Below are 27,544 nucleotides of genomic sequence, written 5' to 3'. Positions count from 1 at the left end.
ACGAACTAGCTCTAGTTCGTGTCCGATTCGTTAAGGGAAAAGGGTAACGAATTATCCTTGATCCGTATAGCTAGTTCTTTAGAAGAAGATAACGAATTATATGGACCGATTCATTACCCGGACTGGTTCGCTATGGACTGATTCGTTTAATAACCAGTTCGTTAAAGGGATCAATTCGCTACATAGACCAGTTCGCTAAGATAAACCAATTCGTTAAAGAACCAAGTAACGAACTAAAAGTTTTATGAAATGACATAATGGTCCCTGAACTTATAAAAGAATGGCTTAATTACAAAGAAGCCCTTGAACCTTTTAAGTTAGCAAATTTTTAATGATTCAAAATTCTAATGAAAAATGTGTTAAGACGGGTAATGGAAATAAAATTTTTCCAAGCTGACCTGGCAGCTGCCAGTCTGCCCCTTGGACCCTGCTAGGGGTTGCCGCCCCTAGACCTCGCTGCCAGGGGCGCTGCCCCCGGACCCCGTCTGTTGAGGGTGATAATTAGACTAGAAACGCGAGATGAGTAGTGATAGTTAATTGATGCATGTAATTATTATACAGTTAGCCGTGCTCAACTGAAGAAAGGAATAACTATTAACGGTGAACGTAACCGACTTCAGATGAGTTTCTAGCCCCATTCCTTGTTATGTTTTCGGGGCTGTGTGCATACTTGATGTGATTAGTTAATACACTTATCCTAAGTGATAAGTGTATGCCATATATGTATTATGTGAATTGTATGAATGATTGTTTGTCAGTACATGAACGATCTACGGAATTGCATGTACTGCCAGGTAATGGTTTGATGTTATATGTATGTTGCAAGATGAAAAATGAATGATGTATGTACGTACAAAACTTTACGATTATGTATATAAAAAGTATGCTATGGAGGTATGGAAGAGAGGGTACCAGACCCTAATAATATCCGAGGATGGAGGGTACCGGACCCTAATAATATCCGAGGATGAAGGGTGACCGGACCCTAATAATATCTGAGGATGAAGGGTGACCGGACCCTAATAATATCCGAGGATGGAGGGTACCGGACCCTAATAATATCCGAGCTATGTAGGGCGAAATGCTCTTTATAACGTAAGGTTAGTCATGAATATGTATACGAAAGAATGATGGACAGGTTAAGTATGTAATGCGTACCTTCGGGCACGTATATGTGTATGTAAAGTAAGTTATGTGATTAACTAGAACTGAATCAGCGTAGTTGACTTTTAGTATGCACGCATGTTAACAGGTTGAGACAACTAGTTTGAGCAGGACACATGGCAAGATCGAAGAGGCTGGCATCTGAAGTTTTGTCGTGATGTTTTGATATTATTGTTTATGTTATGTTTTAAAGACAAGTTAAGAATGTTTGTAATGAATGGTTGACTATTATTATTATTCCGCGAAAGTTTTAATTAACTCTGATATTTAGAACTGTGTTTATGAGTAAATCCAACACCAAAGTAAGGCTACCGATAACAGGGCCTTACATAACTTTGTCGGGTATCACAGAAAACAATGAAACATAGTACATATAAATTCACATTTTCCTGAATTTTTTTCCAAAATAGGATATATGTGGAGGTTAAAATGATTTATAGGAGCGAGAAAGTTAATGATTTATAGGAGGTTAAATGACGGATCTCTGATGGTTTCTAGGGTCTGTCAGTTTCTGTTGTGTGAGTTGGACAATTAATTTTGTTCCGTCATATGAAATGACGGATATGGTACATTTTTTGTGTGATAATCGTGTCACGTCTTCAGATCCGCCATACCCAACATAGCCTCCACTCAGTCAAAATGCTTTTTCTCTACCATTTGAAATGGAAAGTGTGAACACTATTTGTACCTGCGAGATTTGACAACTTAGGCTTTTAATGTTTAATTTTCTTTTTATTTTAAATTTAATATTTTTTTACTTTTATTTTATTTTTTAAAAGACTAATATATTAATAATATTAATATCTTGCCATATTTTTTTCGGTATGAATTTTTTGATAAAATTGAGTTCTGTATTTTGTAATGGCGGAACTCAATTTTATAAGGTATTATTGGCCATTTTAAATAACAAAAGAGTTCTCAAAAAATCCATAGTTTTCTAATTGCATTAATATAAATAAGATAATTTATGAGGATTATTATTATTATTGGTCGTTTTAAAAAATAAAATAGAAGATAAAAAACAAATGAATAGAATTTACTAATAAAAAAATTAAATAAGCAAGAGTTGTCAAATCTGGCTCAATTCTAATGGTATGGGTACTGTACACACGTGTCACTTAAAATAGCATATGTTCAGACAACACTTTCCAATTCAAATGGCAGAAATCAATTTTATCAAAAAAAATCCCTAACAAAGTAACGGTAGAATATTATTAATATATTTATAAATATATTTAGGTTTATTGAATTTTAATAATCTCTATTGACTGGTATTGGCCGATAATAATCTCTATTCATTTTCTCGCCACTGGCGGTCCTAAATTGTGAAAAGTTGGCCAGTGGTCCCCCGTTAAAAATGATTAACGACGTTATAATTTTTTTCGGATTTCAAACTAATTTTTTAGGGCTTTTGATAGGAAGAAAATACGAATCGATTGATGCTAAACTTAACTCGAAACGGTGATCCAAACGACTTGATTTTTGTTAATTAAAAGTTCAAACACACGAATTGAAGTAAAAATCAAGTCGTTTGGATCACCGTTTCGAGTTAAGTTTTACATCAATCGACCCGTATCCTCCTTCCGATCAAAAGCCCTAAAAAATTAGTTTGAAATTCAAAAAAAAATATAACGCCGTTAAGTCCTTTTTAACGGGGGACCATTGGGGGCCAATATTTTAAAATTTGGGACCGACAGTTGTGATAAAATGAATAGGGATTATTATCGGCCAATACCGGTTAATAGGGATTATTAAATTCCAATAAACCTTTATATTAATAATTCTAACTAATAGTATTAATATATGGTTTATTGGATTTTAATAATCCCTCTTGAGTGATATTGGCCGATAATAATCTGTATTTATTTTATCGTCATTGGTGGTCCCAAATTTAAAAAAGTTGGACCCAATGGTCCTCCGTTAAAAGGACTTAACGGCGTTATACTTTTTTCCGAATTTCGAACTAATGTTTTTGGGATTTTGATAAGAAGGAGGATGTATGTCGATTAATGTAAAACTTAACTCGAAACGGTGATCCAAACGTTTTGATTTGATAAGAAGGAGGATGTGATTTAACGTTTTGATATTTGTTAATTGTAAACTTAAACACCCGAATTGAAGCATTGTTTCGTCTTTTTGGAGCACCGTTTCAAACTAAGTTTTACATCAATCAACCCATATCCTCCTACCGATCAAAATCCCTAAAACATAGTTTGAAATTCAAAAAAAGTATAACGTCGTTAAGTCCTTTTTAACGAAAGATCATTAGGGGCCAGCATTTTTTAAATTTGGGACCACCAGTGGTGATAAAATGAATTATTATCGGTCAATATCAGTTTATAGGATTATTAAAATCCAATAAACCTTAATATATTAGTCTTTTTAAAAATAGAATAATAAATAACACATATTTAATTTAATATAAAAAGGAAAATGAAACATTAAAAGCCTAAGTTGTCATATTTGGGTCAAATGTGGCATGTACGGATACCGTTGTCATTTGCCATTTGAAATAGTGGATGCTCAGAAGAAACTTGCCATTTCAAATGGCAAATATCTGTCAAAAAGACATTTTAATTGATAGGGGTAGGCTACGTTGGGTATCGTGATCCGCCACAAAGTGGCGAATCATAAGAAGTGACATCTACCATCTCAAATGACGGATCACACCAAAAATATACAACATCCGCCGATGTGCGAAAATATATGTATAAATAGTAATCACGAATCGAAACTAAGCTTTAAAAAAACAAACAATCTATCCTAGTTCACACAAACGGCAAATGTACCGGTCGGGTATAGCAAAGAATAGGAAAGTCCGGATATCGAACTCGAAGACACGTGAGAATGGCTCAGATTATAAACCCTAATTCAAGTCCTACCTTAATATTTAATTGATTCTATATTAATTATTTTAAACTAATTAACTTAACTAACTTAACTTAACTAACGGGAATGCTTAACGGGATAAAACGATAATGGGAAAGCGAATTACCTAGGTAGGATGATCTAACGGCTGTAGGATGGCTCGGGTGCTAACACGCGGTTGAAACCAGGGTTCTAAAGATGAGCTAACAAAGTTGAAGCCAAGGTAATTGGGTCCCTACGGTCAGTTTTACCAGAAAACCCTAACGACGTCCAGTTAACTTTTAATTCTTGGTTGTTTATTCTAAGTACCCTAATAACTCAACACTTGGTCCATGTTTAAGCTACAAGACTCGCTAAGGTTCAAACTATTATAAACCTAGGAGAAAATGGGTAATTCAACACTAAGGATAAAACAACTCAACTCACAAACTCAACCTAGTCGACAGTGGGAAAAACCGCACGTGGTCTCGCAACAACTAACCCTATCAACTAACTAGTCAGATAAGTCGACACCTAAGGTTTTGGTCCAACTCAAAGGTGGTTAAGCTATTGATTTTAATGATCTATGCAACACAAACAATAATGATACGTCTATCATAATCAATCAACACACAAAGTATTAACCGAACTATGCAATTAACGACTACACAAAACTAATTTATGCAATAATCAATCACACGGGGCTCATGCAACCTAAAATACATCTATATGTGGTAGAAGATACTAACGGGATTAAATCCCAAAATACGAGTTTTGACAATAGAAAAAAAATCAACCACTCGTTAAGCACCCTAAACTAGTTTATTTTAACCGTTAAACATCAAACATAAGTGATTCAAACAAGTTTAGCCTATAATAATCATGGAATAGCAGATAAAATGAATAATAATAATCACCATGGTCATTAGAAACTGAATAAAACTCGTTTGGTCTCTTAAAAACATAAAATGAACTTACAATCGTTAATTATTCAAAAACTGACAAACAATGAGTCAAACGACGAACTGAGAGCTTCTCCTCTTTAATTCTTTGTTCCTCAGACCTCTTTGGTGGCTGGTAGGGGTTCTATAATCGTTCGAGGGTTTATAAACTATATATAGATGGTTTAAACTTGTTAAACAAGCTAATATATTAACAACCGGTCGGACCAGCACACTACAGGACAAAATAGACAGGCATGATGACTTTGGCAGCTGAGGGACCTCCTAGGGCGCGCCGCTACCCGCGACCATTAAGGGTCACCTGGTCGCGTAGCATGGCCATGCCCTTCGGGTGTCCGATTTTCGTTTTTCGACTCATTTAAACTTTGTTTGTGTGTATCGGCTTCATCCGATCTCCATTTTAGCTAATTCGTTCTTCATTTGACTCGTTTTCTCGCTCTCTTCAACATGGGACCTATCACATACACAAACATGTAAATTCACACAAAAAAAATGATATTCGTTAATGTTTAAGCGCAAAACGACATAGAAACTAGCAAGAAAAACCGTGTGTTTTACAACACATCATCCGCCATTTCAAATGGCGGAACACATGCTAGTTGTCTAACTCACTCGAAAGAAACTGACAGACCCTAGAAACCATCAGCGTAGAAGGCATTTTTGGTGTGAAGGTGGTGTGCGATGGTTAGGGTTTTGGGAAGACAGGCGAGAAAGGATACATGGAGATGGAGAGAGGATATGTCGGGTACATGGAGTTGTTAAGACCCGTGGATGTAAGTGCTATCCGGGTTAACGGTACAAACCGGATTAAATCAGTAAGAAGCCTCCGTTCAGAAATCATGCAATCTGGTGGCTCTAGAAGGGTGTTGGAATGACGTGAGAGCAACACATAAGATTTTATAATAAACAATTATATAGATAGTTAAATATATTATGAAAAACGTTCAAGTTTTTTTTCACTAATGAAAAAGCCAGTTGTTGTATCTCCATAAATTTGTTTAAAAGACAATAGTTTTGAAAATAACTTTTAAATTGATAAAAACGAAAAAAATAATAAAAACAAAAAAGAAATTGTATTATTTCTTTTCATTATATCGAATATCACTTTATACATTTTAGCCAATTAAAAAGGTGTCAAGTCAATATTTGAAAAATATATGTTCACAAGTATGTTCGTCTTAGACGTTTTTAATGACTTCATTTCAATAAACCAAAAATCAGTTTATTGGTGTAGTGGTTTTTATGGTATATATTAAGCCTTATAATTATAGAAAAAAAGTAAAGGTTCACTTCATTTAAATTTGATTTCCATCTTAATTGGTTATGTGATGGATTTTAATTATTATTATTTTATCGTATTAAAAAAACTCTACAAACCACACCAAACCAAATCAAACGATTTATTTATCTTATCAGTTATGGTAAAATATAAATACGATGGAGATATTGGTAACCAAAATCAAAAAAGTAAATGTAAAATTTATTATACAACTCTAATTCCATGAAAACTTTTACTAACACATTCAAACACTATTAAAACTTTGTGTTGTATTAGTTCATACATCAAGATCATCAAAGTAGAATCACTTAATGTCAATATTTTATCCATAAATTTTACAAACGCATTCAAGCATTATCAAAATTCCATGTTGTATTCTACATCAAGATCATCAAAGTCGAATCAGTTAATGTCAATATTTTTCAATATTTTTACGGATGAGAGACATGTCACGAGGTGAGCGATGGATTCATCTCGATAGTTGATTCATATCTTGACGTGAGCTTCACTAAGTGCCGAAGGTTTGGTCAAAGAGTAGTTTGACAGCCACAAAACACATTCAATGAAGGGATTTCAGTTTAGGGGCGATCTGTAAATTCCTGGTAACACAAAATGCAAATGAAATCTTTAAACTCTTCAAATATTTGGACTTTTTGATTAAAGCTTTACACGAGCGTAAATTAATAGTTAAAACATTAAGATATATATATAGTTATCTTACCATCTTCTTTCTCGACAAATTGCAAATCATCAAGAGTTGTGTTTGTTGCCAAAGAATTGGCTTTCTTATTATCCTGTAGGTAGAACAACAATCTAAGTTATAAACAATAACATCAATAGTCAAACATAAAAAATGCATTCCCAAGTGGATCTAGGACCATGTACAGACAGAACTTACGATTGACAATGGTGAATCGTTGCACATATTATTCCGCCTCTGAGAGTAAATTAATGAACTCGTACCCAAAACAACATCCTATGTTAAATGGGATCTCCATTGATCTTTCTCTGATTTATGCCTCAATGTGTGGTTCGACACTCAACCCGTTTACATCTTTTGGCACCCCAATTTCAAGTTTTATACTGAAAGCAAATCTTTTCACAATGCTTGCCACGTGGACTTTATTTATTACAAGAAATTGATGACTTGTCATGGCGAATGAAAGAATGACACGTTGCAACTTGGCCAATCATAAAGTGGCACGTTGCACCTTTCATTCACAATAACGCGTTCAATTAATAAACGAACATATGGATTTTCCACCTTAGGTTTTACGAAGCATGGCCCTGAGCTAAGTCTTCCTATATAAATTCATTACAAACCATTGATTACTCATCACGGGCAATTAAATAATGACGAGTTGCAACTCATGCAATCATAGAGTGGCACGTTACACCTTTCACTCACAATGATATGTTCAATTTATCAAAGAAAAGCCTATATTTTCCACCTTGGATTTTATTAGGGGTGAGCATAAAACCGAATTAACCAAAGCGAAACCGAATTAACTGAAAAAAACCAAACAGAAGCATTAACCGGTGTTGTATTTTTTGTTTGAAAAACATATTTTCGGTTTCGGTTCGGTTTTTCAATTAAAACCGATAAAAACCGAACCGAACCGGTTAATGATGATGAAGACCGAGACTAAACTTTGAAGATGAACATGATGATGAATGAAGATTGGGAATAAACTTTAATGTTTTTTTTATTAAGAATTTTATTGAATTTTAAACTCTACTATAGCAACTTTGTATTCGTATGGTTTCACGTAGCGCGCGCCTATTTTAATATTTTGAATTCAATATATATGTGATACTCTAATACACTCTTACAAGCTAAAATGATCTCTTTCATTTTAAAAATTTTTCTGTCTTTTTTTTTTTTTGCAATGTCTACTCATGATTTGGAAAAAAAACTGATTGTAACCGAACCAAAACCGAAAATAACCGAGAACCAAAAATACGAAACCAGTTAAACGGTTTGTATACTAAAAAAACTGATGACTTCAGTTTCGGTTTTGGTTTTTCCTAATAATCTAACCGAACACGTATGTTAAGTTTGCATATTTCAATTTTCAACCCCTTTATATGAAAGGTCAAACATTTAGATATTCAAAAACTGTAACAGGTGATAAGGAAATCCGAGTCAGCAGTCTCGTCTGCTGACAATGCAAAGGAGGTTGCTGACGTGGTCCCGCCTAAAGTTGAGGTGGCAACCGAAAGACTTCTACTTTAATACCTTAAAGTCTGATAAGTTGACAAAACGAGTACCAACTATTGATACACGTTTAGGCCTTAAGTTGGGGTGCGACAAATATCTACTACACCCATATACAAGGCTATAAGCCTTTGACTTACTTCTTTTATGAGATCTCCACCTGACCCTGTTATAGCAGTTGCTAATATGAATAAGAGAAACTTTGTTGACTATATGACAGCATGAAGTACATTGAGAAATTTGTGAGCTCGGTGTTCCAATAGAAGACTATATTATGTAACTAGTGTTTTACCCGGCACAAATGTGCCGGGACAGGTCGGTAAAACTCGGGTGATGGTAAAACCTAAGCGTTGAGGCCTAAGGCCATGCGAATTTGGTTCGTTTTAGTTACTCGTTTTATTGTACAAGGACAAAACCCCAAAATAAAACACAAAATTACATAATTTGAGGTTAATCAATGAGGCAATGTCGGTCGATAAAACTCGAGCGTTGGTAAAACCCTACTACTGCAATCCCGGGCATTGAGGTGATCAGTCTATGTAAATTAGGTCGGTTCTTGTCACGTTCTTTACAACACCGGAACTAAAACAAAAAAATGGCATTCGGTTGGTTTTCGTTACGTTCATTGTAATACTGGAACTACAACAAAATGCGGTGAGTCTACACAAAATTCGGTCGGTTTCCATCATATTCATTATGATACTTGAACTAAAACAAAACAATGACGAAAAACAAAACCAAAAAAAAGAAAGAAAAAACAAAAAAAACAATCATTTCAACCACTAAGGTGCCGTCGATAAGTGGCTCAATAGGGTCCTTGCGGCACCGAAGTTCTTAAATATATATTAGTAATAGTAATATGCCGTAATATGCTATGTCATGCTATGATGTAATTTGATATGATATGTTATGATGTGATATCATTTGACATGATATGTTATAAGATGGTATTTTTAATATGATACGTTATGATACCATGACATAATACCATAAGATATGATACGATAGTAATAAGATACGATACGATATATCATGATGTAATGTGATATGATATGATGTAATATATGAAAAGAGAATTATAATTATTGTAATAAAAGTTAACACCTTAAAAAGTAGCATATGTTTCTATATATTATGAAAAACGATCAAGTTATTTTGCTATATACAAATCACTAATGAAAAGTCAGTTGTTGTATGTCCTTAAACTTGTTTAAAAGGTAGTAGTTTTGAAAATAACTCTTAAATTGGTAAAAAGAAAAAAAATAATAAAAACAAAAATTGTATTATTTGTTTTCATTATATCGAATATCATTTTATCACACTTTAGCCAATTCAAAAAGTGTCAAGTTAATTATTATTTAAAAAAAATTCACAAGTATGTTCTTCTTAGTTCTTAGACGTGGTTAATGACTTTAATAAACCAAAAAATCCGTTTATTTGACGTATGGTTTTCTATGGTATATATTAAGCCTTGTAATTATTAGAAAAAAAAAAAAGTTCACTTCATTTTAGTTTGTTGTCTTTTGTCGTCTCAATCAAATTGAATTTGATTTCCATCTTTAGTTGGTTATGTGATGGATTTTAATTATTATTATTTTATCGTATTAAAAAAACTCTACAAACCACACCAAACCAAACCAAACCAAATCAAATTAATGGTCAAGTTATTCTACAAAGGGTAACAAAAATAAGAAGTGTAAGAAGCCATAAATAATTGACATATGTCAAGTGGGGACCAAAAGAAAAAGGGTATAGAGGTAATTGTACACGTTTTTTCTCTCCACATGCAAGGCACATGTTAATACCCCCATCATTTTAGAACGTTTATTACTTTTTCTTATGATATTTTTTTAAAAAAAAGTTCATCATAATAACAATCGTTTTTTTATCTTTAATATGAGTATGATTTTTGTTATATAAAGTTTAAAACAAAAATCACGTCATTGTGTCTTTTCGCACATCATTGTGTCTTTTAGCTTATCATTGTGTTTTTTTTCGTCATTGTGTCTTTTCGCTTATCATTGTTTCTTTTTTCGTCATTGTGTCTTTTCGCTTATCATTGTGTCTTTTTTCGTCATTGTGTCTTTTCGCACACCATTGTGTCTTTTCGCTTATCATTGTGTCTTTTTTCGCCATTGTGTCTTTTCGCACACCATTGTATCTTTCCGCACACCATTGTGTCTTTTCGTTTATCATTGTGTCTTTTTTCGTCATTGTGTTTTTTCGCACACCATTGTGTCTTTTCGCTTATCATTGTGTCATTTTTCGTCATTATGTTTTTTCGCACACCATTGTGTCTTTTCGCTTATCATTGTGTCTTTTCGCTTATCATTGTGTCTTTTCGCACATCATTGTGTCTTTTAGCTTATCATTGTGCCTTTTTTCGTCATTGTGTCTTTTCGCTTATCATTGTGTATTTTTTCGTCATTGTGTCTTTTCGCACATCATTGTATCTTTTAGCTTATAATTGTGTCTTTTTTCGTCATTGTGTCTTTTCGCTTATCATTGTGTCTTTTTTCGTCATTGTGTCTTTTCGCACACCATTGTGTCTTTTCACTTATCATTATGTCTTTTTTCGTCATTGTATCTTTTCGCACACCATTGTGTCTTTAACTTGAAACGTAAAACACAATGGTGAATACGTATAACACAATGACCTAAAACGTAAAAAACAATGATGAATACCTATAACACAATGACCTTAAACGTAAGACACAATGGTGAATACGTATAACACAATGGCCTAAAACGTAAGACACAATGGTGAATATAATGACTTGAAATGTAAAACACAATGGAAACAACGTATTTGTGACAATCGTCAATTTCAGGTTAACCCCGTTAACTCAACTCCGTCAATTCAAACTTTAAGATCGTTGAATCTATAACGCACACTTCATTACATTTAAACTAGGGTTTAAATGACGCTTAACACTTACTACATGTGTAGTCTTTCGGGATTTGCACCGAAACGCAAACGAGTTGACGCGAACGATTGATAAATAAACGACAAACGTCAAAACACTAATTATGTGATTATTATGTGTTAGGTATATGTGTGTTACTTGATTGTTATGTGGAATGTTAAACAAGAAACAAGAACCAACTAGTTTAGGCTAGAGATGTAACACTTGAAAGATTAGGGGCTAGAGTGTAACTTGTATTATTATAAATATATCCTTAACTAAACCCTAACCTATTATTATTCTAAACCTACAAACCCGATCGGAGCTCTCTCTCCTTGTTCTCCACGGCTGCCGTCCACAAACACACCCATATACACATCAAATCAAGAGATTAATCCAAGAACGAGGTGCTAGGAAGGTATACTTGATCACCTCTTACCTCTTTGTTGTTTAATTTTGATGTTTAATGGGTTGTGTGTAAACCCTAATCGGCCGATCATGTGTATGTATGTGATTAATATGATTGTTGTTAGTTGGATAATGGATTGATAACTAGATTGATGTTGTTGCTTGATTGATTGTTGTCTTTGATTTGAGTTAAAACACAAACCCTAATCTTGTATGTATGGTGTAATTGATATGCATGGATAGTAGTTATAGTGTCTAGAGGGTTATATGGATGCATGATAGTTCATAGATTGTTATTATGTTGAGTTTTGATGTGAACAGATTCTGGACAGAATGTATATATGATGTTTAAGTGACTGTAACGAAGTGTAAACGTGAAAATTGATTGAGATTGTGGGTACTGCAGTAAACTAGGTTGAGTCTAGTTTCTATAAAGTATAAATTCGTAATTTTTGGATAAGTGGAAGTATACTTTTATGATTTTACAAAAACGTGATGCAAAGCTGAGCTGTTAGACCTGCTGTTAGGTTATGTTGTAAATGTTATATCTCATGAACTACGAGACCAATTGGGTTGGTTCCACTTCTGGAAGTTGACTCATTGAGTTAGGAACCAAACCCAAGTGGTCTTGCATTTATTGGATTTTTCGTTTAATGGGAATTGCAAATAACATTCTGTTGCACATGAATCTGACTGATATGAGTTTGCTGTAATGTTTTGGTCATTATAAGAAAAATATGTGGAATAAAAATAAGATAAAATATGTTCTGGAAACCTAAGATATGTATGCTTCTGTGGTAATTTTTGGTGAATTAATTGAGACGTTATGATCGGTGAACTAGTGCAATCTTTCAAGTAGAAATTCTGTCATAACGAAACTAGCTGCTGAGTTGTGTAGGAATGCATGAAATATGATAGTTTTTATATAATTGTTGTATTTTGACCAAAATACCCTTGCGGGGAATAGTTGTTAGTTGATTGCCATGAATTGACCAAATTGCCCTTATGGGGAATAATGGTTAGTTAGTCTTTGTTTGTTGACCAAAATGCCCTTACGGGGATAATTGCTAGTAAAGTATGTTATTAGTACGTGACACGAAAGTAATTGCTCACTCATGTATCGTATCACAATTGTACTTGTTTAAGTCACACACAATTCACAAACGAAACACGAAATCTGTTACGTGCATAGGTATTATGTGCCGAGTCTAGAGACTCGTTAAACGTACCGATACTTAGAAAATCTCTTTGTTATTTAGAACGCTAGAGAGTTTCTACGACGCACATCACTTGGTGATCTAGATCGGGATATTCTTCGCAAACAGTGAGTTTCACTTACCCCGCTCTTTGAACTGTTTTCAAACGTTTTTCACTTGGGGGAGATAACATACTCCGATAAACATATTTTCTGAGATAAACGCATATTTAAGATTTTGTTATAAATTATATATCACTTGTAAAGGCTAAGCGGCAAACGTAACATTTGAAGTCCCACACATCGGACCGGTTAATATTTGGAATAGCGAGTCACTGTTGAATAGTACTACTGGGTTTGACAAACCCCACCCGACGCTAAGCTCAACTGGAGGTTGAGTGGGTGTAATTTTGGCTAACACTTACCATGGTCTGGATTGACCTGGTGACGGGCACTTGATAAACAGTCAGCTTCGGTCGCGAACCACTTAGCGATACTTGTTGTATAGATTAGCTACCTATCGATATATAATTTGACATAACACTATCTGGTAATGCAACACTTAAACGTCGTAACGGGTTACGCAACACTTAAACGTCGTAACGGGGTTACGCAACACTTAAACGTCGTAACGGGGTTACGCAACACTTAAACGTCGTAACGGGGTTACGCAACACTGAAACGCCGTAACGAGGTTACGCAAAACGCTAAACGATTTATCTTATTTAACTTGTGAACTCACCAACCTTGTGTTGACACTTTTAGTATGTTATTCTCAGGTAGCCGAGGCGGGCGCGCGGTTTAGGAGCATGCATTAATTGAAACCATCTTTATTCTGCAAACTTAATTTTTAACAGTTACATTTGGTTTTAAGACGTCCTGCGTGACGCAACTTTTGAATTAAGGTTTTACGCTTCCGCACTTATTTACATTTAAACGTTTTTCTTTGGTTTGATTATAACTAATGATTCCGATCCTGCCAGTTCACACCCTCTAACGGTAAAACTCCGTTAGTGGATTTTGAGGGTGTGACAGATTGGTATCAGAGCCATTGGTTATAGCGAACTAGAAGCTGCATGCATACTAGACTATAACCGCGACGACCCATTAGTTATAATGATACGCACTGCATAGGTTTGTGTAGTCTTGAAATCTTATTTCTTTACCTCCTTCACTCATACGCGCGCATATACACGGCTTACCTGTAGGAATGTCGACGCCACCCTCATCATCATCCGATTCGATGACGCATGCTCACGGGAAGGAACCGCAGTTACCTACTGCCTCGCCACCCCGTGTAGTCCCGGAACTCGAAGCTCCTGCACCGAAGAGGTACCGCCTATCCGGAGGCCTGTATGAAAACAACGTTAGCTGGGATTGGTACCCCAACATGATCAGACGTATGGTCTACCGTGAACAAGTTCCCCCATTGCCTCACCCGAACCACCCTGCTTACCCTAACACTCTACCACCCATAACCGAACCTGTGGAGCGAGTTCTCGCAGCTGTTGTTTCTTGTTTGGAGCGTGATGTGGGTTACATGCGCTACACGAGAGAAAATGTTGCCAGACTGTTTAAAGACGGAACCGAGACTCAGGAGGAGATTGCCCGCATGGCAGCGGCAATGAAAGATATGCAAGAGACTAGTGAGCAACAAACGAAGGTTATGATGAAGATGCAAGCTGAGATGATAGACTTGCAAGAGCAACTCCAAGAAGCAAGGACCCGAACTGAGATAGCGTTAGAGCGTTGCGATGTCTTACAAATGCAACTTGCTCAGAACGCAGCCGAACCTGAGGCAGAACCTGAGGCAGAGCCTGAGGCCGAGCCCGAGGCAGAGCCTGAAGTAGAACCTGAAGAAGATCCCGAAGAGGAGCCTGAGAAGGATCCCGAGGAAGATCCCGAGGAGGAACCCGAAGAAGAACCGGAGGAAGAACCGGCTGAGGAGGAGGCACATTCAGAAGTGTCCTCAGATGACGACATCTAGTGATGATGATACTTAGATGGAGGGGTCGTCTCCATCCTAACTATTATTTTTCTATGATTTTAAGGATTGATTGGAAATACTTTGTAGCGAATACAATGGTTTTAATCATGAATTTTTATTTAGACTAATATGTGGTTGTGATGTGATGTTGTTTCTTATTTTTCTTTCTTACCTATCTTTTATTACATGTATGGTGTGTTGTATATGAAAGAAAAATTCATGTTTAACATTTTATACTGTGATTCTAGGAAATGGCCGGAAGAAACGCTGGACGAGGACGTGGTAACATCAGCATGACTGCAGCTGAACTCCAAACTCTGCTGAATGACCATGTTGCTGCCGCTTTAGCTGCACACGTTCAGAATCAAACAGGAGGTCCGAATGGAACATGTACCTTCAAGAACTACCTAGACTGCAAGCCCAGTACGTTTAAGGGCACTGAGGGAGCTATAGGCTTCCTGCGTTGGGCTGAGAAGGCCGAGTCGGCCTTTGAGATGTGTAATTGTCCCCCTGCCAGTAGGGTCAAATTCGCTGCTGGGACACTTGAGGATTCCGCCCTCACTTGGTGGAATTCAAACTTCCAGATCCTTGGATTGGAACTGGCTAACGCGATGAACTGGGAGGAGTTCAAAAACATGATGCGAGAGGAGTACTGTCCGAGGGAGGAAATTTCGAAGTTAGAGTCGGAGTTTTGGTCGTTGAAGATGGTGGGTTCGGAGATTGAAGCCTACACTACTCGTTCGCACGAGTTGGCTGTAATGTGTCCGCGGATGGTGGATCCGCCGAGCAAGAGAATAGAGATGTACATTGATGGGTTAGCACCACAGATTCAGGGTATGGTGACGTCTTCCAGACCAGCCACAATCCAACAAGCGATCCGTTTGGCTCACAAACTGACGGATCAGGCTGTGACCCAGGGTGCGTTACCACCGAGGGGTTCGACTGTTAAAGCCCGTGACAACCCGAGTAATGACCACGTCAGCAACAGTAACAACAACAGCAACCCGAACAGCGGGAAGAGAAAGTTTGACAACACCAGAACTTCATCCTCAAACCTCCCACCGCAACACCACTACCGTAAGCCCGAATTTACTCGGAGTTTCAACACTCAGAATCACAACAACAACAACAACGGTAGCGGGCAGGTTTCGAGCGGATATTCTGGGAAATATCCAAAGTGCAACAGGTGCAACTTTCATCATGTTGGCCAGTGTGACCGTGACAAATGTCAAAGATGCGGAAAGATAGGTCACCAAGCGAAAGAATGTAGAGGAGACCTTGCGGCAAAGGGTGCTCCTAAGCCACCAATGACAACTAAGGGGTGCTTTGAATGTGGACAGGAAGGCCATTTCCGGAAGGATTGCCCCAAGCTGAAACAGAATGACAACAATGGGGGTAATGGAAGTGGCAGTAATGGTGGAGGAAATGGCAAAGGAAGAGCGTTTGTGATTGGATCGGGTCAAGCCCGCAATGATCCGCATGTGGTGTCTGGTAAGTTCCCTGTAAACGATTGTTTTGCTTCTGTTTTGTTTGACACTGGAGCTGATAGGAGTTTTGTGTCAAAAGCTTTTAGCCAACTTTTAGACCTTACTCCAACCCCGTTAGACGCTAAGTTTCCTGTTGAATTAGCTAACGGTAAAACTGTAGTAACAACTCATATACTTGCGGGATGTAAGTTGAAACTGTCAGGTCATGTCTTTGATATCGACCTTATTCCTTTTACGCTTAGTAGTTTCGATGTCGTTGTCGGCATGGACTGGTTATCCGAGAACCGAGCGGAGATTATATGCCATGATAAGATAGTCCATATTACCACCCCTTCCGGCGAGATCATTTCGGTCCGAGGCGAGAGAAGCGGCATGACCACCAGCGTCATTACCCTTTTGAAGGCACAGAAGTATCTACGAAAGGGTCATCCGGCAATTTTGGCGCAGATTGTTGAGAAACCCGCGGAGGAGAAACGAATTGAAGACATACCGGTTGTGCGAGACTTTCCGGAAGTTTTCCCGGAGGATTTGCCCGGACTCCCTCCTATTCGTCAAGTCGAATTCCAAATCGAGTTGACACCCGGTGCAGCACCCATAGCACGAGCCCCGTATCGACTCGCACCGGCGGAACTTCAGGAGTTGTCCACTCAGTTGCAAGATTTGTTGGATAAAGGTTTTATCCGACCTAGCTCATCGCCATGGGGAGCCCCTGTCTTGTTTGTCCGAAAGAAAGACGGGACTTTCCGAATGTGCATCGACTACCGGGAGTTGAACAAGGTGACGGTCAAGAACCATTATCCTTTACCCCGAATTGATGATTTGTTTGACCAGCTTCAGGGATCGAGTTACTACTCGAAGATCGATCTACGATCCGGTTACCACCAGCTGAGAGTGCGCGAAGAAGATATTTCAAAGACGGCTTTCAGAACACGGTATGGTCACTACGAGTTTTCGGTTATGCCTTTTGGCCTAACCAACGCACCAGCCGTATTTATGGATCTCATGAATCGAGTATGCAAGGCGTACCTCGACAAGTTTGTGATTGTTTTCATTGATGATATTCTCGTCTACTCCAAGAACGAGACTGGCCACGAAGAGCACTTAAGGATAATTCTGGAACTACTGAAGAAGGAACAACTGTATGCTAAACTCTCGAAATGTGAATTTTGGCTTCGCGAGGTTCACTTTTTAGGACATGTGATCAACGAGAATGGTATCCATGTCGATCCCGGTAAGGTAGAGGCCATCAAAAACTGGGAAGCACCTAAGACTCCGACTGAGGTGCGACAATTCCTAGGACTGGCCGGCTACTACCGGCGTTTCATCGAGGGATTTTCAAAGATTGCTCAACCCCTCACCGCTTTGACCCACAAGGGCACTAAGTACAACTGGGGTGACGCGCAAGAATCCGCTTTTCAACTGTTGAAAACCAAGCTTTGTAGCGCCCCTATTTTAGCCCTCCCCGAGGGAACGGAAAATTTTGAGGTACACTGTGACGCATCTATACAAGGTCTCGGTTGTGTGCTGATGCAACTCGAGAAGGTTATAGCCTACGCCTCTAGACAACTACGGGTTCACGAGAAGAACTACACGACCCACGATTTGGAACTCGGAGCTGTAGTGTTTGCTCTTAAGATATGGAGGCATTACTTGTACGGTACCAAGTTTACCATTTACACCGACCACAAGAGTCTCCAACATATCTACGATCAGAAGGAGCTGAACATGCGACAGCGTCGTTGGGTCGAGCTGCTTAAAGATTATGATTGTGCCATCAAGTACCACCCTGGCAAGGCCAATGTGGTGGCCGACGCCCTCAGCAGAAAAGAAACGGATAAACCCAGACGGGTGAGAGCATTGCAACTCACGATTCATGCCAGCTTACCCGATCAGATTCGCGATGCGCAACTGGAAGCTTTGAAAGATGATAATCTTCCATCGGAACTCATGCGGGGCATGAGCAAGCAACTTGAAACCAGATCGGACGGGGTCCGATATTTTGAGAACCGGATTTGGGTTCCACGATACGGAGAGTTAAGAACTCTAGTGATGGACGAAGCTCACAAGTCCCGATATTCTATCCACCCTGGCTCAGATAAAATGTATCATGATTTAAAGGCACTTTACTGGTGGCCGAACATGAAAGCCGACATTGCCACCTACGTGAGCAAATGTTTGACTTGTGCCAGAGTCAAGATAGAATACCAGAAACCATCTGGTCTACTGCAACAACCGGAACTCCCAATGTGGAAATGGGAACACATCTCTATGGACTTTATTACGGGTTTGCCTAAGACACCGACGGGATGCGATACCATCTGGGTGATCGTTGACCGATTGACTAAATCGGCACACTTCCTAGCGATCAAAGAAACAGACAAAATGGAAAGACTGACTCGAGTATACATGAAAGAAGTGGTGTCTAGACACGGAGTGCCTGTCTCGATCATTTCCGATCGAGATTCTCGTTTCACCTCGCACTTTTGGAAGTCGCTGCAAAGCGCACTGGGCACCCGTCTCGATATGAGTACAGCATACCATCCTCAGACGGATGGGCAAAGTGAATGGACTATTCAGACCCTGGAGGATATGTTGCGTGCATGCGTCTTAGATTTCGGAAAAAGTTGGGAACCCCACTTACCCTTGGTAGAGTTTTCGTATAATAACAGCTACCACGCAAGTATTAAGGCAGCGCCGTTTGAAGCGCTGTACGGACGGAAGTGTCGATCACCACTCTGCTGGGCAGAGGTGGGTGATAGCCAAATCACTGGTCCGGAACTGGTACTCGAAACCTCGGAAAAGATTGTTCAAATCCGAAATCGCATGGCAGCAGCACGAGATCGCCAAAAGAGTTACGCCGACAAGCGCCGAAAACCTCTCGAATTTCAAGTGAACGATCGGGTGTTACTCAAAGTCTCACCTTGGAAAGGTGTGGTTCGCTTTGGTAAGCGAAACAAACTCAACCCACGATATGTTGGTCCGTACCGGATAACTGAGCGCATTGGTCCGGTGGCGTACCGACTGGACCTACCAACAGAACTCAGTGGCGTACACGATGTATTCCACGTATCAAATTTGAAGAAATGCCTATCTGATGAAACCCAAGTAGTCCCTTTGGAGGAACTACAAATTGATGAACAGTTACGGTTCATTGAGGAACCAGTCGAGGTTTTGGATTGGGAAACCAAAACGCTCAAACGCAGCAAAATTCCAATCGTTAAGGTTCGTTGGAACTCGAGACGTGGACCGGAGTTCACGTGGGAACGCGAGGATCACATGATGAAAAAGTATCCTCACCTTTTTGAAGGGCTAACCAAACACCGAAAACCGCGAAACCCGGCAAACCGTCAAACATCACCGGAGGTATGAACTAAATTTCGGGACGAAATTTCTTTCTACTAGGGGATGATATGACAAACTGAAAATTTTTTCTTACTTTTTCAGGCTCTCATCACGACTTGACTCAAATTTTCGGGACGAAAATTCTTTAACAAGGGAATGATGTGACAATCGTCAATTTCAGGTTAACCCCGTTAACTCAACTCCGTCAATTCAAACTTTAAGATCGTTGAATCTATAACGCACACTTCATTACATTTAAACTAGGGTTTAAATGACGCTTAACACTTACTACATGTGTAGTCTTTCGGGATTTGCACCGAAACGCAAACGAGTTGACGCGAACGATTGATAAATAAACGACAAACGTCAAAACACTAATTATGTGATTATTATGTGTTAGGTATATGTGTGTTACTTGATTGTTATGTGGAATGTTAAACAAGAAACAAGAACCAACTAGTTTAGGCTAGAGATGTAACACTTGAAAGATTAGGGGCTAGAGTGTAACTTGTATTATTATAAATATATCCTTAACTAAACCCTAACCTATTATTATTCTAAACCTACAAACCCGATCGGAGCTCTCTCTCCTTGTTCTCCACGGCTGCCGTCCACAAACACACCCATATACACATCAAATCAAGAGATTAATCCAAGAACTAGGTGCTAGGAAGGTATACTTGATCACCTCTTACCTCTTTGTTGTTTAATTTTGATGTTTAATGGGTTGTGTGTAAACCCTAATCGGCCGATCATGTGTATGTATGTGATTAATATGATTGTTGTTAGTTGGATAATGGATTGATAACTAGATTGATGTTGTTGCTTGATTGATTGTTGTCTTTGATTTGAGTTAAAACACAAACCCTAATCTTGTATGTATGGTGTAATTGATATGCATGGATAGTAGTTATAGTGTCTAGAGGGTTATATGGATGCATGATAGTTCATAGATTGTTATTATGTTGAGTTTTGATGTGAACAGATTCTGGACAGAATGTATATATGATGTTTAAGTGACTGTAACGAAGTGTAAACGTGAAAATTGATTGATATTGTGGGTACTGCAGTAAACTAGGTTGAGTCTAGTTTCTATAAAGTATAAATTCGTAATTTTTGGATAAGTGGAAGTATACTTTTATGATTTTACAAAAACGTGATGCAAAGCTGAGCTGTTAGACCTGCTGTTAGGTTATGTTGTAAATGTTATATCTCATGAACTACGAGACCAATTGGGTTGGTTCCACTTCTGGAAGTTGACTCATTGAGTTAGGAACCAAACCCAAGTGGTCTTGCATTTATTGGATTTTTCGTTTAATGGGAATTGCAAATAACATTCTGTTGCACATGAATCTGACTGATATGAGTTTGCTGTAATGTTTTGGTCATTATAAGAAAAATATGTGGAATAAAAATAAGATAAAATATGTTCTGGAAACCTAAGATATGTATGCTTCTGTGGTAATTTTTGGTGAATTAATTGAGACGTTATGATCGGTGAACTAGTGCAATCTTTCAAGTAGAAATTCTGTCATAACGAAACTAGCTGCTGAGTTGTGTAGGAATGCATGAAATATGATAGTTTTTATATAATTGTTGTATTTTGACCAAAATACCCTTGCGGGGAATAGTTGTTAGTTGATTGCCATGAATTGACCAAATTGCCCTTATGGGGAATAATGGTTAGTTAGTCTTTGTTTGTTGACCAAAATGCCCTTACGGGGATAATTGCTAGTAAAGTATATTATTAGTACGTGACACGAAAGTAATTGCTCACTCATGTATCGTATCACAATTGTACTTGTTTAAGTCACACACAATTCACAAACGAAACACGAAATCTGTTACGTGCATAGGTATTATGTGCCGAGTCTAGAGACTCGTTAAACGTACCGATACTTAGAAAATCTCTTTGTTATTTAGAACGCTAGAGAGTTTCTACGACGCACATCACTTGGTGATCTAGATCGGGATATTCTTCGCAAACAGTGAGTTTCACTTACCCCGCTCTTTGAACTGTTTTCAAACGTTTTTCACTTGGGGGAGATAACATACTCCGATAAACATATTTTCTGAGATAAACGCATATTTAAGATTTTGTTATAAATTATATATCACTTGTAAAGGCTAAGCGGCAAACGTAACATTTGAAGTCCCACACATCGGACCGGTTAATATTTGGAATAGCGAGTCACTGTTGAGTAGTACTACTGGGTTTGACAAACCCCACCCGACGCTAAGCTCAACTGGAGGTTGAGTGGGTGTAATTTTGGCTAACACTTACCATGGTCTGGATTGACCTGGTGACGGGCACTTGATAAACAGTCAGCTTCGGTCGCGAACCACTTAGCGATACTTGTTGTATAGATTAGCTACCTATCGATATATAATTTGACATAACACTATCTGGTAATGCAACACTTAAACGTCGTAACGGGGTTACGCAACACTTAAACGTCGTAACGGGGTTACGCAACACTTAAACGTCGTAACGGGGTTACGCAACACTTAAACGTCGTAACGGGGTTACGCAACACTGAAACGCCGTAACGAGGTTACGCAAAACGCTAAACGATTTATCTTATTTAACTTGTGAACTCACCAACCTTGTGTTGACACTTTTAGTATGTTATTCTCAGGTAGCCGAGGCGGGCGCGCGGTTTAGGAGCATGCATTAATTGAAACCATCTTTATTCTGCAAACTTAATTTTTAACAGTTACATTTGGTTTTAAGACGTCCTGCGTGACGCAACTTTTGAATTAAGGTTTTACGCTTCCGCACTTATTTACATTTAAACGTTTTTCTTTGGTTTGATTATAACTAATGATTCCGATCCTGCCAGTTCACACCCTCTGACGGTAAAACTCCGTTAGTGGATTTTGAGGGTGTGACAGTATTACACAATGACACAATGAACAACAAAAAAACACAATTAAAAAACCCATTAATTTTTTTATATTTTTATATAACAATATGATACTCATATTAAAGATAAAAAACGCTTATTATTATGGTGAATTTTTTTCAAAAAAATAATGTCGTATGAAAAAGTTATGGATATTTTAAAATGATGGGGGAATTGGCATGTGCCTTGCATTTGAGAGAAAGTCAACAAATGTGTGTTATTACCTTAATGCCTTTTTCATTAATTTTTATTTATTAAATTAATCTCAATCATTTAAATCTAAGATCTTCTTACCCTTCTCATTTTTGTTGTGTATTTTAACTTTTCAGTTTTGGTATAAATATAAATACAATGGAGACATTGATAACCAAAATCAAAAAAGTAAATGTAAAATTTATTATGCAACTCTAATTCCATGAAAACTTTTACAAACACATTCAAACACTATTAAAATTTTGTGTTGTATTATTTCGTACATCAAGATCATCAAAGTCGAACCAGTTAATGTCAATAGTTTATCCATAAATTTTACAAACACATTCAAACATTATCTTTAATTCGCCATGTTGGATTCTACATCAAGATCATCATAGTCGAATCAGTTAATGTCAATGTTTTTACAGATGAGAGACATGTCACGAGTTGAGCGATGGATTCATATGTTGACGTGAGCTTCAGTAAGTGCCGAAGGCTTGGTCAAAGAGTAGTTTGACAGCCAGAAACACATTCAATCAAGGTATTTCAGTTTAGGGGCGCCAATCACACCTGAAACATTATCTTTAATTCGCCATGTTGGATTCTACATCAAGATCATCATAGTCGAATCAGTTAATGTCAATGTTTTTACAGATGAGAGACATGTCACGAGTTGAGCGATGGATTCATATGTTGACGTGAGCTTCAGTAAGTGCCGAAGGCTTGATCAAAGAGTAGTTTGACAGCCAGAAACACATTCAATCAAGGTATTTCAGTTTAGGGGCGCCAATCACACCTGAAAATTCCTAGTAACACAAAGTGCAAACGAAATTCTTAAACTCTTCAAATGTTTAGACTTTTTGATTAAAGCTTTACATGAGCGTAAATTAATAATTAAAACATTAAGATATATATAGTTATCTTACCATCCTCTTTCTCGACAAATTGCAAATCATCAAAAGTTGTGTTTGTTGCCAAAGATTTGACTTTCTTATTATCCTGTAGGTAGTACAACAATCTAAGATATAAACAATATCAATAATAGTCAAAACATAAAAATGCATTCCAAAGTGGATCTAGGACCGTGTACAGACAGAACTTACAATTGACAATGGTGAACTCATACCCAAAACAAACATCCTATGTTAAATGGGATCTCCATTGATCTTTCTCTGATTTATGCCTCAATGTGTGGTTTGACACTCAACCCGTTTACATCTTTTGGCACCCCAGTTTCAAGTTTTATACTGAAAGCAAATATTTTCACAGTGCTTGCCATGTGGACTTTATTTATTACAGGAAATTGATGACTTGTCATGGCGAATGAAAGAATGACACGTTGCAACTTGGCCAATCATGGAGTGGCACGTTGCACCTTTCATTCACAATGACACGTTCAATTAATACAAGTTTGTTGATACGGACTTTATTTATTACAAGCAACTAATGACTTGTCATGGCGAATGAAAGAATGACACGTTGCAACTTGGCCAATCATATAGTGGCACGTTGCACCTCTCATTCACAATGACACGTTCAATTAATAAAAGAAAATATGGATTTTCCACCTCCGGTTTTACGAAGCTAGCATGGACCTAAACTAAATCTTCCTACATAATTTCATTACAAACAGTTAATTACTTGTCACATGCAATTAAAGAGTGACACGTTGCAACTCATGCAATCATAGAGCGGCACGTTGCACCTTTTACTCACAATGATATGTTCTATTTATCAAAGAAAATCTTGTATTTTCCATCTTGGACGTTATGAACTGAGGTTCCCAAAAAAAACTTCCTACATAAATTTATTGCGATCAATTGATGACTTGTCACAACCAATTAAAGAGAGACACGTTGCAACTCGTACAGTGGCACGTTGCACATTTCACTCACAATGACTGCTTCGATTCATCAAGGAAAAGGCTAGGTTACCGTCTAGGATTTTATGGACCAAGAGACCGAAGTAAATCTTCCTAAAATAAATTTATTGAATTAACTTCTAACATCTTATATTCATCAAGGAATACTAAGCATACAGTCAATTTAAGCCATTATTAAACCACCTAGATAACATATTTACTTATCAACCAAGTATATGTGGAAACAATCAACACATAATATAAATAGATTTGAACATCAACTTTTAGCATTTATAGAGTATTATTTGTAAGTAAACAAAGCATTTTGCCTATAAGAACTTTAAATTGTGAAATAATGTTACCTAGATGCAATGTTATAAAACCCGGTTTTTTAACCTTACCGGATTGGGCTCATAATGGTACAACCGGTTGTATCGGACGATTAAACCCAGGTTGACTAGCTAACCCTATAATTCCATAAATAATCCAAAATTACATGATTCCATGGTATAGGAAACCTTAAACGTGCCTAAGTTCGACTCGAGCTCGTGTAGTACCTTAAACGAGCCAAAGCTCGGTTGTGTTACGTGAAATATAATGCATAGAAGTCCAAAAGACGTAAAACTTAAAAATACATAAGGGCCAAGGCACGATAAGGCTCAACTCGACTCATATGCACCCCGAAAATGTCTTTGGAAGACTTATCATGTTTAGATAATTTCAATTCGTTTACAATCTAAACTACTATTTATTATTTCATTATAACTTTTAATATAATGGAGCCCAATAAAGACTCCCATGGTAACCTAAAACTAAACTAAACAAAACAGGAAATCAGAACCTCCAAATTCCTGAATCCGATCTATCTATTTCATCATCTCTTGTTATTAATCCTAATTTCTGTTAATAATAATCAATTGGCAAATATGAACCAGAAGGCCAAGGTATCCAAGGAGCTTAATGAAAGGCACCGAAAAGTATGATTTATTAATTAATAATATTAATAATATTATCGTTATAATATATTTCATACAACGTGATTAGCTAAAGCCTAAAACATGTGTGGCTTGATCATTTATTAATATAAGTTGGAAGATATTTTGCATGCATGTTATTCAAATATGTTTATATTAATTGCAATTTTTTATATAGTTTGATGATATATATGCATCTAGAAATATGTCAGGAATTATTTCAGTTTGTTAGAAAATGGGTTGATGAAGAAACAGGTAACAGACAATAATATTGTATCAATCAATTTGGTGATCAAAGTCTAGTGTTGCAAAGTTATGTTATTTTTGTGAGGTGTTCATGTACAAGCTTGATATTGGGGAGTTTATGCAAACGAATATCTTTGGATATTTAAAAGTCGTGTAAACACTATCCAATCAAAATTATTTGTGGTTCCCAAACATTTTGACCGGATGAAACTCGGATTGATTTGAGCAAGACTTGAGTATGATATTTGTGAGAGTATGATGAACCAGAGATTGTATTTTATGATCAAAACAAAATATATTAGGGTTTGAGACAGGGACAATGATAACTGCTGTTTTTGCAATTATCACAACAGTTATCAAATGATAACTGAAAATACTCTCCAGTTGGTTTCATTAAATTTGTAACGAAAATTAATTAAAATTAATTTTCTAATACGATTTTAATGAAGCAACATATGTCTGAGATAAAAATTTCCAAGCTGACCTGACAGCTCGACCTCTCCCAGGGGTGCTTCCCTTTGGACCCTGTTAGGGCTGCCGCCCCTTGGACCCTTATACTAGGGGTGCTACCCTCGGATCCCACCAAGGGGGTGTTGCCCCCTTGGAACCCTCATGACTTAGGGGTTTCGCCCCTAAGTACAATAGGATTATAAATTATAATAAGATTAAATAAGTGTGCACCCCACACCCAACTTATTTGAATTCATATAACAATTAACCTGATCAACAAGTTAATCCCCAATTACACTAACACTTGATATTAGAAAGCAATATACTTTGTCATCTTTTCTTTTAGGTGGAGCTATAAACACACCAGTGTGACATATAATTTAATTATTCATACATCATTGACAAATTAAATCATACGGCCGTATAATCTTTTCCCCGTATAATCTTTTCCCAAAATCATTTGGGTCGTGTGACACTATATGGCATGTATGATATGGAGAAAATGTTCATTTGGGCCCGTATAAGGTGTTATGCGAGATGTTATGCATACTAGTATAAGGTGTTATAGGTTACAGTGGTGTGTTGTGTCAGAAGTTTTGCAGGCCGAGTGATGTAAAACTTTGCAAAAATATGGCCCATATGATGTGGCATGCACGTTGTATACTTATTTTGACGTCTTGTTGCTCGAGTAATCTTTTATTCCTCATAATCATCATTTGATGTTTCTGCAAAACTTATATATAGATACTGGAAGGCCTTCTTAAATTACCAGAGAATAGAGAATGTGCTGATTGCAAAGCAAAGTAAGTGTTTCATTCATAACATTATCATATTTAAAAACTCAAATATTATCAAGCTATATCTTTATGACAACTTCTAAATATAATGCTGACCTTTTCGTCACGCAGAGGTCCTCGATGGGCTAGCGTGAACCTTGGCATCTTCATATGCATGCAATGTTCCGGTATCCACAGAAGCCTTGGAGTTCACATATCAAAGGTGAATATATCATATAAATATTTGTTAATTTGCATTTATACTTAATAATGTGAATGCAGGTGAGATCTGCTACACTTGACACATGGCTTCCCGGACAGGTTGCATTCATCCGATGTAA

The 27,544-nt window shown here is 37.3% G+C and overlaps 1 protein-coding gene across 1 annotated transcript in view; it reads left to right on the top strand.

The window, feature by feature from the left end:
* Positions 1–27,544, top strand: part of LOC143561271 (ADP-ribosylation factor GTPase-activating protein AGD5-like) — a 34,622-nt gene that overhangs the window by 4,831 nt on the left and 2,247 nt on the right. Inside the window, exons 2-4 of the mRNA XM_077049394.1 lie at positions 27,172–27,230; positions 27,336–27,426; positions 27,486–27,540. Of these exons, the coding sequence (XP_076905509.1) occupies positions 27,172–27,230; positions 27,336–27,426; positions 27,486–27,540 (205 nt within the window). The remainder of the gene's footprint in view (positions 1–27,171; positions 27,231–27,335; positions 27,427–27,485; positions 27,541–27,544) is intronic.

This window comes from Bidens hawaiensis, unplaced genomic scaffold (assembly GCF_021521415.1).
Source record: "Bidens hawaiensis isolate Kalapana, Puna unplaced genomic scaffold, B.hawaiensis_p1.1 tig00020645_1, whole genome shotgun sequence".
NCBI classification, from domain to species: Eukaryota; Viridiplantae; Streptophyta; class Magnoliopsida; order Asterales; family Asteraceae; genus Bidens; species Bidens hawaiensis.
The sequence above is the reverse complement of the archived record's forward strand: the minus strand, read 5'-3'. Positions and strand labels throughout refer to the sequence as shown.